Source organism: Acanthisitta chloris, unplaced genomic scaffold (assembly GCF_000695815.1).
Source record: "Acanthisitta chloris isolate BGI_N310 unplaced genomic scaffold, ASM69581v1 scaffold3299, whole genome shotgun sequence".
Lineage (NCBI taxonomy): Eukaryota > Metazoa > Chordata > Aves > Passeriformes > Acanthisittidae > Acanthisitta > Acanthisitta chloris.
Genome location: NW_008692994.1, coordinates 118,591 through 134,671, shown reverse-complemented (window position 1 = coordinate 134,671; position 16,081 = coordinate 118,591). Strand labels below are relative to the sequence as shown.

The following is a 16,081-nucleotide window of genomic DNA, read 5'->3' as shown; positions in this document are numbered from 1 at the left end:
CATCTCCATGGTCTCCTCTGGACTCTCTCCAGCAGCTCCACCTCCTTCTGCTGTTGGAGCCCCAGAGCTGGAGGCAGCACTGCAGGTGGGTCACACCTGAGCAGGGCAGAGGGGCAGAATCTCCCCCTAACCTACTGCCCACGCTGTGGGGATGAGTCCAGAACACAGAGGGTTCTGGGCTGGGAGAGCACATGGCTGGGGCATGTTAAGCTTCTTTATATCCTTATAAACTCACTGCACGGTAGCAGCTCTTAGGAAAAAGACAGTTTTTGTTCTACAAAGATTCAGAGATGCTTTAAAGTGAATTGCTTTCATGTTCTCTCTTACTCAGTGTTTTGTCAGCTTGGTTGAAGAAATTCTGCCAAAAATTATCACTGTAAAAGGGTCATGTTTTGCCAGTGGGGAAATATATATGTCTAGTTTAGCAGTCACTATCTGCAAACATTTAATGATAGAATTTGGCTCTCAATTCAGAAATATTTTTCATCTAGTAATGTCTTCACAAATAGTCAAACACTTTGTTTTCAGTCTCCCCCACAAAGAAACTTGACTTCATTTCATGCCACAGATCTGGTTTTGTACCCTTGCTGGCCCAGTCAGGGTGTTCCTGCCCATCTGTTTCTTGTCAACACCAAAGCTGGGCAAGTGCCACTTCTTATAATTGCTTTTTTCTCCATGTTTTTCTAAACACTGCTTGGCAAAGTTATTGTGGTTTGGTGATTTGTCATCCTTTCAGGAGAACTTGACGAGGAGTGATTAAAGTGTAATGGTTTTCTTTCTTTTGCGGTTTGATACCGACTGGATTTTTAGATTTTTGTGGATTTGCAGGCTGTAAGACTGAAGGGTTTTGAGAGATAAAAATCCTAAACAAATACTTTCCTCCATTTGTTTGTTCTACAGGGAGAAAAGGAAATCAAAGGAACTAAGAAATAGCTGTAAATATTTTTTCTTATTCCAAACCTGAGTGTTTGTCTCTGGTTAATAATGCTGGACCTTGGAGCACATCCTGGACATAGCACATTTACTGGGAGAAAATGGGGCAAAAAGATTTGGTTGTGTGCTGGTGCCAGTGTGAGAGCACAGAGCTGGCTGTGGCTCCTGCTACAAGGTGTGCTGGAAAGGGTTGTTCCCTTGCTGTATCAGATCACACACGTGTGGAAGCAGCATGGACAGTGTTTGCCCAGCCTTCCTGAGACACCAAAATACTGTGTTTCAAGCACTGGACCATGGAGCTGTTTAACTAGGATAATTTAAATTCAAGAGCTTTGTCTCCTCACTGAGGTTCAGCTAAAGGTTTAAAGCTCTGTGTCAGTACCTGCCTAGGGATTAGCCCTAATGCCTTGTGACTAGGGATGTTTTTGACATTAAAAGGTGATATTTAATAACACTCCCAAGATGGACCAACCCATGGCTCAAAGGTGGTTCAAGAGGAGACAGTAAGTGTTCCTCCAAATACTCTGCTCCCTTTAACACCTTAATAAGCTTGTGTTAAACCTAACAAGTGCAGGTTTTTCTTATAAGAAAGTTAATCCCTCTCCTCTCTAGTCATCATTAAAGTGAAACACTTGGTTGCTATGACAAGTTATCACTGTATGTCTGAGTTAATACTCAGTTGCCCTAAGTTGCCTCTGGGCTTGGCCACAAGTCAGTACTAGAGTAGTTTTCAGGTTAATCTTAGAAAATTGCCACTTTATTCCAAAGGAAGGTGAAGTTCCAGAGTAGAGGTGTGTGCAAACCCCTGGATCATAAGCCCTAACGCTGTGTTTATTTTTCTTCTTCATTGAGATGTTCTGTTTTGGGTCACTGTCTGCTTCCTGGAGCCTCAGTGCATGTCTCAGTAAGGATCTCAAAATGCTCCTACCTTGTGCACCCAAAGCAGACCCAGTTTACTCTGAGCCCAGTGTCAGTGGTGAAGGGTTAATGACAAGCAAACCTCTCCTCTTCTGCTTTCTTTTGTTGAAATGAAGCTTTAATGGCTTAGAAGAAAAGTTTGGATCCACTGTGACCCTGTTAGGGTTTTGTCCATCTTTTGGTTTTTATTTTTCACCTTGAACCACCAGTTTTAGCTAATGCCTGGCAATCTCTGTATAAATAATAGCTGTTCTTTTCTCCCACGTTTATTTCTCTTGGGGATAAGATTAGTTATATTCCTGCTTTACTGTACTTAGAAGGGATGCAAGAGAAGATGCCTCACTCTTCAGCTGGAAGGTTTCAGTTCTTTAAACACATTGTTGAATTCTGGAATCACTTGTCTGGAAGGTGAGCACTGTCTGTGTATTTATACAGAAGGAGTTCTCAAGTCCCTTAGAGAAAAGAGAATAAAAGCAGACTGCTCCCACATATATGTCTCCCTGAAAGTGCTCTGAGTCTAAACCTGCACCTGCACTGTTAACAGTGCTAAAGAGATGTTTCTGCCTTTTTCTCCTCTGTCATTTTCTTCATGCTTCCCTTTCCCAAGGTTCTCCATTGAACTGGTGGTTCCCTTCCCTCCTGTATCAATGCTACATCACAGCTTAACCTCAAATTTATAGTTGAGTGTCACACTGTGCTGTTCTAGTCAAAGGAGAGTGACGATTTCAAATCTCTAACTTAAAACCCTGAATATGGAGCAAGTGAGGAGCATTTATTGTCAATGTCTTCATATCAGCCCCTGTGCTGTAACAGAGAAGATGCTGTTGAAGCACAGCAGTGGTTCTCCTGGCACAGGACCAGGATGTTGTGACTAGCAAATGACATGTGTAGTCTGCACTCCAGCAGGGAGTGGTGATGCCTTCTTTGAAAAGGGGATGCACAGATCTTGTTTCTGGCTTCCTTTCTGAGCTAAATAATGCTCAAATCCAAACTCAGTTAATATACTTGAGGTGGAGAAAGAGTTCTGCAGATAGAATCACAGAATTTATAAAGCTGGAAAAGACCTCTAAGATAATAGAGTCCAACTGTCAATGTTCACCACTAACCATGTCACCAAGTGCCACATCCACACGTGTTTTGAATGCTTCCAGTGATGGTGACTCCACCATTTCCCTGGGCAGCCTGTGCTACTGCTTGATGGATTGAAGCTGAGGATTTCACTAACCAGACCAGTGTGACCCAGTCTCTCTCTGTCCTGTAGCTGCTCGGAGTTCTGCCTTCAACCCACTGCATAAAAGAAGACTTTGTACACTGTGAATTTTCTGCTTGTGTGTTACAATTCAGGGATGCCTTGGTTTTTACCCCTTCAGACTATGTCATCAGAATGCAATAAAATAGCAGTTGCAGAATCATGGAAAGGTTTGGGTTGGAAGGGACCTGCCATGGGCAGGGACACCTCCCACCAGCCCAGGTTGCTCCAAGCCCCATCCAACCTGGCCTGGAACACTCCCAGGGATGGAGCAGCCACAGCTGCTCGGGGCAACCTCTGACAGTGCCTCACCACCCTCATAGGGAAGAATTTCTTCCTACTATCCAATATAAATCTCTTTTAACTTAAAACCATTCCCTCTGCTGTGTAAAAAATTTCTCTCCCTCTTTTTTCATAAGCTCCCTTTTAAGTCCTGAAAGTCCAGTCTAGTGCTCCACCCTTTTGTGATAAAGTTTCCTTATTATTTCAAAATTTCAAGTACAGGCTTTAATGTTTACCAGTTTGCCAATATTTAATCCTTTAATTGAATGATTCTCTTTGTTTTCCTTCCCACAGGCTGTCCCACGGATCATGGTTCAGTCAGCCAGTGTGGATGTCAGTGCTGCAAGGATAAAACAGGTAAGCATATCCCAGGATGGGATGGCACAATTCTGTTCACCTGCTGGAAACCAGGGGTGTCAAAAGCAACTGCTGCATCAGCTGCTGAAATCCTTCTGCTATTGCCTCACTGTGAGACAGAGAAATGCAGTGCGTGTTGTTTGGTTTTCTCAGGTCCTGGTAAAATCTCCCTTTATATTGCTGGTTACACTTTTTATATATTTGAAGGCATTAGTTAACTAGCTAAAATGTAGATGGTGTGCTGCTTTAAAGGGGAAATTTCTAGGCTCTGACACTGTCTGTAGACAGAACATGTCTGTTATTCTGAGTGTGGAGCTCAATTCTCCATTTTACCCTGATATCAGCGTGGAAAAACGGCTCTTGCTAAGCTGGAGAGAAAATAGGTCCTGTGATCTCCCACTTTTCAGCAGAACTTCAGTCTCATGAATAGCACACCAGCTTCCTCCCACTGTGCTTTTATTGTCTTAGAAAATTGTGTGTTATCTGAAGGGAAAACCCAAAGAAAGAGCAGAGCTGCCGAGTCCATGTGGCCACCACCCTCACCATAGAAGAGCCTAAAATATGTCTTTAATCTGCAGGAATGTTTTTAAAAACCCTTTTCTGTATTACATTTCACTTATCAATAGTAAGTCTTTGGTTCTGAAATTCCTGTAATCCAATCAAATCCCTTGTTCTTCAAATGGTGCTTATGCTTCTAGTGGAAAAGGCCCTTGAGAATAAGGTGAAAATCCTGTAGTTTGGGACACTTAGATGGGAGAAATCACAGAATTTTGAATAGAAAACAAAACTGTCCACCTGAGACAGGATATGTACAAGTCTGCTGTCCTCCAGCTTCTTTTTTTTTCCCTTCATATTAGCAGCCTCCTCCCTCTCTCCCTCTCTCCCTCCCTTCCCAAGAGATTTAGAGACATCCTAATCTTTTAAAGTACATGTGCTGGCAAAAGATATTGATCTATCAGATTTAGTAAACTTTACAGCCAAGAAATACATCACTAAAATGGGCTGTTAATCTCATGAGGTGCAGTTAATTTCATACTCTGGGAGTGTGTGGTGCTGGTGGCATTGAGGTGGGAATGGCATTTGGAAACGGGGACATAAATGACAGTTTAGGTGGAGAGAGATGATTTATCAATCCAGAGAGTTAAGCCAAATAACTGTGAGAGACTTATAGATCATGGCTAGTTCCCATTCCATATAAATCCTGCTATTCAAACAGCAAATGACCATTCCTGTAATATAAATAATTTTTCAGTAAATATTGGGGAACGTATTTCTTTGGGTTGACACTTTTCTTATTAATGGAAGAAATGAGCTGACAATCCTCCCAGGTTTCCAGAGCTGACTTCGGATCAGCTTCCATCTTCTGGAGATTGCAGCTACACAGGGATTTAGATAAGCTGAAAGCCTTGGTACTTCCCAGAGGTCTTGTATCTATGCTTTTAGCACAGATGTGTTGGATAACAGAGCTCCATGTTCCCTATCCTCTTTGTTTCAGATGAACCAAGAGGAAGTAGGGAAACAGCCATTGGAAACTGCGGTGCAGACGTCCGAGGTGGACAGGAGTCTGGAAAAGACACCCAAAGTGCCTTTGCAGCAGCCCACAGGAGACACCCAAGCACAGGAGTCCCAGGAAGGACCACCAAGTCCTCTGAGTGAAGCCTCCAGTGGGTACTTTTCCCACAGTGTCTCGACAGCTACCCTCTCCGAGGCCCTTGCCGCGGGAGGTGATGCTGTGGCTCAGCCAGGAGGTCAGATGCCTGCAGGGAGTGAATTCCCAGCTCCCACAGTGGCTCAGGTCTCTTCTGACATGCCAGGGCACTCAGACAGTGCTTCAGAGAGCTGTCTTGGTACAAAGAGGGAGAGTCCACCTGCCTTCAGCCTTCAAAGTGCACACCCAAGACCTAGGGACAGCCCTGAAGTGAATGGAAACGATACTTTGAAATCAAAATCTTGCACATCTCCTGTGACTCCAAGTGAGCAGGGAAGTGATGCCTCTGTAGCCACTGATGCAAAGCCCTTTCTCTCTACCTCCACTCCAAAGAAGGAGTCGTTATCCAAACCATCAGTGGAGTCAGCAGGACAAGCTAGGAAAAAAGAAGTAGCTTCCGGGGCTTCAGAACTGGGGTTTGCCAAACCACAGGTTCATCCAGACCAGTTGTCCCAGCCTGGAGCCTCCCCCTTCAAAATCCAGAAAGTCAAGACATCGGAGCTGAAGTCCTTTACAAGCATGTTGGGATCAGATCCCACATGTTCCCTGAACACAGAAGAGCAGCCAGAAGGAGAAAAGAGCACGTCCACTGCCCGTGGACTGAACCATAACGGATCAGAGATGGCAGAGGAAAAACTGGAGGTGATTTCTGACTCTGAAGATGCCAATGAAATTCCTGAGTGGCTGAAAGAGGGAGAATATGTCACAGTTGGCACAAATAAGACAGGCATCGTTAGATATGTTGGGCCCACAGACTTTCAGGAGGGAACGTGGGTTGGTGTCGAGCTGGATTTGCCTTCAGGTAAAACACCTTCCCTGCTGTCAAACCTGCTCTCACTCCCAACCCCTTCAAGGTCCTTTCCAACCCAAAGCATCCTATGATTCACTGTCCCATTTCAGTCATGTCTTTGGCTTCTTACAGTGGAAGTAGGAATCAGGATTCCTTTTCCATGTAGTTTGGTAAGTATATAGCTACAGGAGGGAGGCCTTGTGTCCATACAATTCCCTTCTGAACTTCTGCTCTGAGGATAAAGGTGTCCAAAGCACAGCAGGAGTTGTGGGATTTAACTGAGCAAAGGGACGTTTAGGCGAAATGGGTTGCAAAGTCTCTTAATAGGCTTTAAGAGGTAATAGGTTAATAAGCTGTTTTAAAATAAGCTGTAAAGTTGCAAATGACTATTTCTCTGTGTGTGTGTGTATATATCTATCTAATGGATCTGTGTGTGTCTCTCTATCTATACACACATACCTCCCCTATATGTATGAAAACCAGTAGGAACTGATCATACACTGACCACCAGGTCATACAGATAATTTAAGGTTTCTTTCACCTTCTCCTTTAGCATACCTGTACAAGTGTGGCATTCCCAGAATTCAGGCTGTAATACATGATTTTTGGAAACCAGGGTGCTGCTCCTGGGGAGGCTGTTCTTGTTCCTGTGTGCTGTTGTAGAATGATGTAGAAATACAGTGTTTCCAGCAGGAGAGGAAAGGGAGATGATGCTGGGATTTGATCTCTGCTGGAGCCTCAGGCTGCCTAACCCCTTTGCTTTGCAGACTCATGTCTGCTTTCCTGGGAGTCATTTTCTCCAGGAGCAGGCAGGATTGGGGGGAAGGCAGGGGGTGCTGGTGGAAAATCCAAGAGACAGGCAGCAGCCACTGCTGCCTCTGATAGCAAGAAGTTTTGGGTTACCCAGGGCACATAAAGCTCCTTATTTCAATCCTTTTAGCCAAGCTGCAGCATTCCCAGTCTGCAGTGCAGCTCTGTTTGGTGAATCAGCACATCCCAGGGTGCCCACACTCCTCTCTGCTGCACAGTTCCTTGGGATTGGAGCTGTTCCTCCAGATAAACAGTGTGTCCAGGATCCAGAGCTCCCATGAAATGAGCAGTTATCTTGCCTGCACATGGTGTGCTCATCAAAGCTAAACTGGGTGGTGTGTTTCCAGCTGGTTTCACAAAACTCTGTGGAGTTTGCTATCCTGGAAAACAAACTGGAGCTCTGATCCCTTTGAAAGTTGTAGTCCTGATTCTCAGTCATGAATTGGTGCCTTATTTAAAAAAAGTGAAATACATATTTACAGATTTGTTTCAATTTTGGAAAGTTGCCTGCCCCCCCCCCCATCAGGCTGCTGCAGGCCACAGTGCTAATTCTGTTTGCACATCCCAGTGAACATCAGCTTCCATGGAAGAGCCACAAGATTTTTGGCCTGCTGAGGACTCAACTGCTGATGTTACTGTCCCCCCTTCTGTTTCCACAAGGATTAAGACCCTGATTTGTTGGAGCATAACTGACTTCTTGCCTATCTGGAGTTTCCCTTGGGGAATATGGTCACAAACTGGTATCTCTGTCACACTGCAAACAGGGCTAGGAGTCCAAATGCACTGAAGTCCAAGTCCTGGCCAAGTGAGGGTACGTTGGACCCAACATAGCGATGGTGGTCGGGAGGAGGAAACACCCTCAAAACAAACTTTATGTCACTTAAAGATCTGTTGGATCTTTTCACATTCCCTTCACAGATGTGAGTGGCCTCTGTCCCAACCCCAGAACAAGTGATCCTGGGAATTTTATGTGATCTGAAGGGTAAAATAGGAAGATCTCAGCAGCATCAGCATGAAGAAATTACTCTTCCCATTCTGTGGAGAGTTTGACATAGAAACAGTGACTCTCCTCAATTTCAAACATCAACTCAGAAAGCCAAAACCTTTTTTAAATGTCTTTTTCCCTTCTTTCCTGGTACTTTGCTAATGGAACAGATATTTTCCACTTTTGAGGAAATTAAAGAATTCCCCTGAATAACAAGCAGGGAAGAGAAATAAGCTGGAGTGTCCTGTTCAGTCACTCTCTCTGTACAGTGGCTTTGGGGGTGTTTAGCAGGGAAGTTTTACCTCCACACTGTATTTTCAGGGAAGATTTGTTCTCCCTATCAGCATTTTCTCCTTGCCTCCTTTTCCTGGTGCCCTTCCAGGAGCACCATTTACACAGAATAAAACCCATTTTGTAGGAAAAAATTCCTCTCTGTGAGGGTGCTGAGGCACTGTCAGAGGTTGCCCAGAGCAGCTGTGGCTGCTCCATCCCTGGGAGTGCTCCAGGCCAGGTTGGATGGGGCTTGGAGCAACCTGGGCTGGTGGGAGGTGTCCCTGCCCATGGCAGGGGTTGGAACTAGATGGTCTTTAAAGTCCTTCCAACCAACCATTTTGGGATTCTCTGATCTTCTTTCCTTGTCACAGGTAAGAACGATGGTTCCATCGGGGGGAAGCAATATTTCAGGTGCAACCCAGGGTATGGATTGCTGGTGAAACCAGGCAGAGTTAAGAAGGCCACGGGCCCAGCGCGGCGGCGCAGCACCGGGGTGAGGCTGCAAGGAGGAGCTGGAGCTGAGAACAGGAGGAGCGGCAACTTCTCCGGATCGGCCTCCAACCTGGCCTCACTCACAGCCCTGGCAAAGTCAGAGGGAGGATCCACACTACGGCTGGAGAAGAGCCAGAAGAACGCAGAGAACAGGAAATCCTGGGCAAACTGAGACATTCCAACCCAGCGTAAGCCAACGCCGTGGAACGCAGCCGGGGGAGCCAACGGCTTCAGGAAGCAAAACCATCTGAACTTCTAGTTGGTGGTAAACTCTAATGAAGGGTTTCTTCTCTCTACTTTGGGTGATTGACACGATAATTCTTTGTCTTGTCATGGTGCTGGATCTCCATCCTTTGATTCCTGTTACAAACCAAGATGCTTCAGGGGATGAGTGATGGCAGCCGCTGACACCGCACGGTGATGGGTGGGTGTAAGCTCCTTCTCTTCTGCCTTCCAGGGGTAAATTGTTCAAGTTAGGGCCATGGCTTCCCAACAGCTACCAGAATACTCCTCTTGGAGTGCCTGGCAAGTCAAAAAACCTCCCCAAAGTAACAGTTCCTTTCTGATTCCATAAGAGCGACGTCCATATTGTGTAATCCATGGTGAAAGGGAAGGTTGGAATGATTCCAGACAGGCAGAGAAGTGGACATAGAACTCTAGTTGGAAGTAAAGAGCTCCCAAACTCCTTTATTTGAAAAAGCATCAGCCTTTGGGTTATGTGAGTGGGACCAGTGCCTGTTGGGATTGCTGTCCCTTGTCCCTCTCTCCTGTGGTACATCAGCAGAGTCTTTCCAGCTGGTTTGTTGGGAATAGGAGAAGGCCCATGATTTGCTTGGTATTATTTTTGATCCCTTCTTTTTAGAAATTCGGTGTCCAATCCATTTAACATGTGCTGTCACCACAGCAGAATCCTCTCTCACTCGCCCCAGCGTGGCAGGACCTTCTCCTTGGTTCTTCCCAGTGGGCCAAGAGGATTTTTGCAGAGCTGTCAGCACTGCAGTGCTCCTGTGTTCCCACCCAGCCTTCGGAGACACTTGGAATTTTACCAGTTAGGCAAAGCAGGGGATTGCTGTCCTCCAGAGTATTTATTTTTATTTATTCTTTTAAAATATGAAACGTTTGCGCTCTACAATCATCCACCGCCCGGCGGCGCGCGGGGCAGCTCCCCCAGCATCATCCAGAGAGGAGGTGCCTCGGCCGCTGCAGTGTCGTCCCCAAAACCCAACTCTCTCCTGCCAGGGAGAGCCTTGGGCTGGTTTTTATGGAACTCGATTTTATTCGAGGTAACCCCTGGCTGGTTTTTAGCTGCCTGTGGCTCAGGCGACGTGTCCGTGCGTCTGCGCCCGCACAGATCGACCTACATGTGCTCGTTTTCCAGCAAATCATGAGAACCCACAGACTTTTCTATCCTGAGCTGTTTGTATCTTGTTTAGCCATCACAGGGGGATGGGACAGCTTGAGCAGTAGCCGTTCTAGCTACGTGGGGAATATTTAGGATGCTAAATTAATGATTAAACTTTAATATCTATCTAGTCGCTGCCCGTGGGTATCCAAGTGCCTTAGCCATCTGGTTCTGAGGTCCAAGGGAAAGCTACATTGTCATCAAAGGAGATAGGGATGCTTAGCGAAGGAGATAATTATGCTGATTTACTGTAATTAATGTCATTTATGCAGAAGGAATGAAATTAAAATAGAAGCTAATCTGTAGCAGAAGTAAGCGGGTTGGGTTCCGTACAGCCTGCTAGTACTGCCAAGGAGTCGCGTGTCCTTCCAGTTTGGTGTAACTAGTTTCAGTGTTTCCTAAATTTTCCTCAAGAAATCTTAATATAAAATGTACAGAGCAGCTTTTAAAGATATTTTTAGTGTACAGTTTTCCCTCCTTTTCCTTTGCACGAAGCTCCTGTCCATCCAAGCCATGATGGGAGGAATTTGGGAGTAGAGAATTCAGATACTAAAATCCCAGGTTTTAAAATTAAAACTGGTTTTATAGACACAACCCATGTGAGGAATTTCCTCATTTTGGGGCCTGACGAGTCTTGCTGATCTAAGACCACCCACTAATTAACACACCTCCTCTTACACTGCCTTGTCAGTTTCCAACCTCCACCTCGGCCGTTTCTAATTGCACTTTGTTCCCATGTGCTGCAGGAAGTAGCTGATGTGGAACTCCCTCCCTGGAGTTGTGTGGTTTTAGTCTCAGCATTTCAGTGACTGGATTTAGGGATGTCTTTAAAACTCCTCCGTGTTTGCTTGGTGGCTCCTTTATGGGAGATATGAAGGGAAGAAAGAACCTGTCCAAGTCTGGGGCATATGGGTGGAGGCTGCAACTGGCTGATCCAGGGTGGATTTCCTCTTCTCCTGCCTTTGCTTGTGTTACAGAACCATGTGGAGGGGTGTGAAGGGTGGTTTGAACAGACCATACTTGCTGCCTCCTCTGGGATAACTTGTCCTGGAAGCAAATGTCTTCAGTAGGGCTGGAATGATTCCAGGCACCAGTGGGTGTGAGCATGGCGAGCGGCTCTGCCACCAGAGACCTCGATGCCTTCCTGGAGGTAGGATGTGTCAGAGCTCTCTTGGCTTTAACCATCTTGTTTGACTTCAGAAACTAAACCTCTCCTCAAATTCCACCATAAAATTGCTTCAGTGTGGCACAAGCTCCAGAAAGCCAAACCCATCAAATTTGGCCGTGAGGATGTTCGTGGAGGACTTCCCTGACTCCCTCCTGCCACAGCTTCCATGGGCATGTGAGGGCTCTTCTAAAGATATTTTCCAGGGTTTTGGCCCAGTGAGTGCACATCCCTCTACTCAAGCCATCTGTTACTTTACACCAGCTAAGCCAACTAACCAGAAAACAGTTTAAAACTGTCTGGAAGGCAATGTCTACTTTTTATTGCTAACATCATTAGAACAACTCTCAGCCTAACAGAGGAGGTGCTCTTAACTGGAACCACCCAGCACTGAGGCTGGTGTGGGAATAGCTATGCATATTTTCCAAGATTCTCATGCACTTTATACAGGGAAGAAGCATATTTAATGCAGGAAACTGTAGCGAGTGTCTCATCTCTGGTGTCTCCTTGGGGGTTCAAGCTTGCTTGGGGTGTCCCTGATCCGTGGATGATCTCAGATTCTGGCGTGGAAAATTGTTGGTTGGTCAGAAAGGCATTAGCCACTCTCATGTCCACAGGGCTGTGGGTCTCCTGCTCCCCACGGGGCCTGGGGTGGTGCTGGCTCCAGGTCAGCCAAGGAGGCTTCTCAGAGGAACTTTTTGGGCTTTCCTCAAGCCAAGATTTGTTCCTGTGTTATGTTCAGGTCTCGAGGTGTTCTTATCTCCATGTCCAAACTCATGCCTGTTCACTCTGAGGGTATTGGCTCTTTGCTGGTTGATAATGTAGTTTAGTTGAGGAAAACTAATAGAAACACGTTCTGTGTGGTAACACCACCTGAGTCCTTAAGCAGAGAGTTTTGCCCATGGCTGAGGTGGCAGCTCCCACAAGGTGGGATGTTCAAGGCCTCTGTGCTCTCCTACAAACCAGGAACCCCCTTGAAGCCCTGTGGGAGGGGAGCCTGGGTGTGGTACAGCCCTGTTTGTGCCCCCACGGAGCTGCCAGAGTGTTGTCTGTGTGGAGGCTCATATTGTCCTTCCACTGGTACCACCAGTTCATTGCACAAGATGTTCAGTTTCCCAGTGCCTTATCCCTGGGCCAGCAGAGGGGCTGGGCAGCCTCCCAGCCTCAGGGCTGCCTGGATTTTAGGAAAGGATGATGGCAATAAGGAACGGTGCAGACTGGTCACACTACACAATGCCCTGAGCTGGGGCCATGAAAAAGTGTCTTGTTCCTCCATCTGCATCCATCTTTGCTTTGGTTTCTGCACTCTCCACCCTCCTCCTGGGGCTCACTGCAGCCCCCATGTCTCACTTGTCCCCCCACCATGGTCCCAGCTCGTCTGGCCATGTCTGTCCATGTTGGGGGTCTGTACATACCAAGGGGTCATTGACACTGGGAGGGGTCTGTGTACTTTAAATGAGCTGAAATCCAAAGAGACTTTGTAATGAGCTGTAAAGTTTTTAATTATTTCTGTACAATACTAAATGACTGTAATATTGTATTATATGTGCGATGTCGCCTGCAGGACCTAAATAAACATCTTCTCTAGAGCTGGGAAGTCTTTCAGACTGCTGCTTCCTTAATCCAGTCACCCACCAAAATGTTTAGATTCATGGAATACTTCAGGTTGGAAAAGCCTTGGGCATATTATTTGTCTTGGGCACCATTTTTCTCCCAAATAGTTTCCTGTTGGACACCCGTGGCAGGGTTTGACTGGGCTTTTTGGGGTGGTTTGATTTTATTTCATTGCTAAGACTCTGCAAACTCTGCATTGCTCCCACCAGCCCAGCTAAAAGGCAGTTAGCAAAGGATATTTTTATCACCGTTGTCTTGTAATCAGTGCATGAAAATACTGCTGCTTTTTTTTAAGACACTTCCCTTTAATGTTTTACCTTCTGAAGGGAAAACTAAAAAAAATCCCCACCTCTTGGGCTGAAACACAGGAGCTGTTTGAAGTGGCACCACTTTGTTCAGACCCTGCTCTTCCCGGAAGGTGGTTGTAACACCTTCCCTGTGCCACTGCTGGGTTCTGTTCTGCAGCCAAAGCTGGTTCTAAAAGGCACCCATCAAAACGAGCAGGGAAATAAAAAACAAAGAACACCTTTTACCCCTCTTTTCCTTCACATTAATACCACTTCCATCAGCCTCACTTGGCTTCAAACCCTTGGCCACGACAGGCAAGTGTGGAGTCAGCAGCTGCTGGGCTTCACCTGGGGGCAGGGTGGGGTATGGCTGGGGCAGGTTCACACACATGGGCTGCTCCTCTGAGCTGTGCAAGGGACTGACTTGACATGAATTGGGAAGATTTCTGGGTGGGATTTGCTCACCTTTGGACATGAACCTGTTAGGAATTACTGGGTTTTTTCCAACTCTGTGTACCCTGATCATCTGGTTCCCCACAAAAAACAAGCACATAATGGGCTGGAAGTGGAGCTTTTTTGCAAAGCACAGGAATCCAGTGTGGGTTTGTTCCTCTTTTCTTCCCCCCCCCCCACATCCCCTTCCCCCCCCCCCCCCCAGATCTCCAAATGGAACTTGGCTGTTTCATCTATGAAGATACTACATCCTTCTTCCTCCGTCCATGGTAGCAACAGGGAACACCTTCCTTGAGCAAGGGCTCCATGTGCACACAGCCACACTGGGAAAGATCCTGTCATCACCCCCACTGTCCTCTCAGTCTTTCCACATTCCCCCTTTACCTGTGACAAACACAACCACAAAGACAGAAAACTCTCTTTACTTTCAAGGTCTTTTAGTGGAAAGAGCCCCAAAAGGTCTTTGGTATCAGCCCATGGCTCAAACTCCAAGTGATGCCACCACTTCAGAAGTGTCCACCTGTATCCCTCCCAGAGACCATGCTTAGACAAAGAGAAGGCACAAAGACTTCAGTTTTCCTCAAACAAGTCAATATTTTCTGCACTCACTAAGTTCTCAGGACATGTTTTAGGTCTTACTTGCACCCAATGCCTCTCTTGGCTCCCACACCCAACAAAAAGGATGACAGAAGCAGCATGTCAGTGTTGAGTTATACATTTTTATTTTCTAATAGGTACAATACTAAAATAAACACAAATTAAAAAAAAGTTTTATTAAAACAAAACTGTACAAAAAAGCAGTTATACTACATTTTAATTACAGAACAGTCTACTGTCCAAAAGGCACTAATCCAGAATAGGAGATACAATGATACAGGACTCATTTGAACTATTTTAATCAATACAATAGAGCACTTGTTTCTCTGTCCATTCACATACAGAAACAAGGACTTTTGCTACAGTCATTACACATTGTTATAAATATGAGCCCTACGTGTAAAGGTGCAGTGTCGCTCTCCCTGCGCCACGGGTCAGCCCAAACAAGGACACAAATTAAATTAAACGAAGAATAAAGAAGTTGAGGACACAAGGGAAGAGGCTGATAGATACTTCATGTTTCACAGTACCTGACACCAGAGGAAGGTGTGAGGGACATTAACCCTCACCTGCATTTCGGATGGGAACACTGGACCAGTTTGCCTCAAGGGTCTGCAGCATGGGGTGGAATTGGAAGGTGAACTTCTATCGCCTCGTGCCCAAAGCTTTGCATTAGTTTTTCCACTACATCCTGTTTTATCCAGTTCTCTGACCCCCTGTAGAGTCTGGACAGTTCTCTAGGATGGATAACTACTTCCCAAGCACACCAAGAGTTCTTAGGGTTTCTAACCTCTTCCTTTTCTCCTTGCAACGAATGATGGAGCAGAGCCATCAGCACCTTGCAGATAAAGGCAGTGATTTAGAGACGATTCTAGAACATTCTCCTTATTAACCCTCAGTCCCTTCACTGCAGGGGCACTGTGAGGAGATGGACCCATCTCCCTAGGCTGCTCCAGCTGCCCTTACAGCAATGGACTCAACTGGCCCAAAGTCACCAGAGATGTGCACGGACCGTGCACAGCTCCTGGACAGAAGGATGTTCCTGAAGCAGCACAGGGAGAGGTACAGCACATCACCTCAGCAACCTGCCTTCCAGAGAGCAAAGCTGCCCCTTGGCAGCATGCAGCCAGCTCCAGGGCACACAAGGTCCCTGTGGCCTCTTCCTCCACCATCCCCTGTGGTGGTGTTACCTGAGATTCACTCCCTGTGACACACCCTACTGCTTCTTTTTCTATAAGCAACCTCCCACCACAAGGATCTGTTCATCCTCCCTCCCAACCTAGCCAACTCTATGTTTTTCCACTAAAAATGTCAGGCTGAGGACCAGCAGCAATACTACAGACCACTGATGGTGCAGGCTGTGTGCTCAGAGAACAACTGCACAAGAGGGAATCAACCAGCACATGAATATTCGACGTTATAATCAGGAGCAACAACAGTAAATGAAAAAAAAAAAATCTCATCTTTCAGCTGAACAAGCAGCCCTTAAGATCAAGACCAGAGAGCATCTGAAGGGTTTGATGATGAGGAGTAGCATTACCTGACTCGTTCAGGGTGGAGGAGGTCGGACACGTGGGCAGGAGAAGGATACTGCACCTTTGGAACAGTGTCATACACATAAGACAAAGACAGGCATCTGGATGTTAACAAAAATAAGTAACAAAGAAATATGATTAAACAAAATCTCTTCTCACATCATCCTATACTACATCCTCCTTCTGCTTAGCAGAAAATTGTACGTACACAAAAATACAAATACACAATTT

At 46.0% G+C, this 16,081-nt stretch overlaps 1 protein-coding gene across 1 annotated transcript in view; it reads left to right on the top strand.

Moving 5' to 3' along the window:
• Positions 1 to 8,969, top strand: part of KIF13B (kinesin family member 13B) — a gene marked incomplete at its 5' end in the record, with an annotated part of 117,502 nt that extends 108,533 nt beyond the window's left edge. Inside the window, 3 exons of the mRNA XM_009082894.1 lie at positions 3,677 to 3,739; positions 5,235 to 6,249; positions 8,677 to 8,969. Of these exons, the coding sequence (XP_009081142.1) occupies positions 3,677 to 3,739; positions 5,235 to 6,249; positions 8,677 to 8,969 (1,371 nt within the window). The remainder of the gene's footprint in view (positions 1 to 3,676; positions 3,740 to 5,234; positions 6,250 to 8,676) is intronic.
• Between the last annotated feature and the right edge of the window lie 7,112 nt (positions 8,970 to 16,081).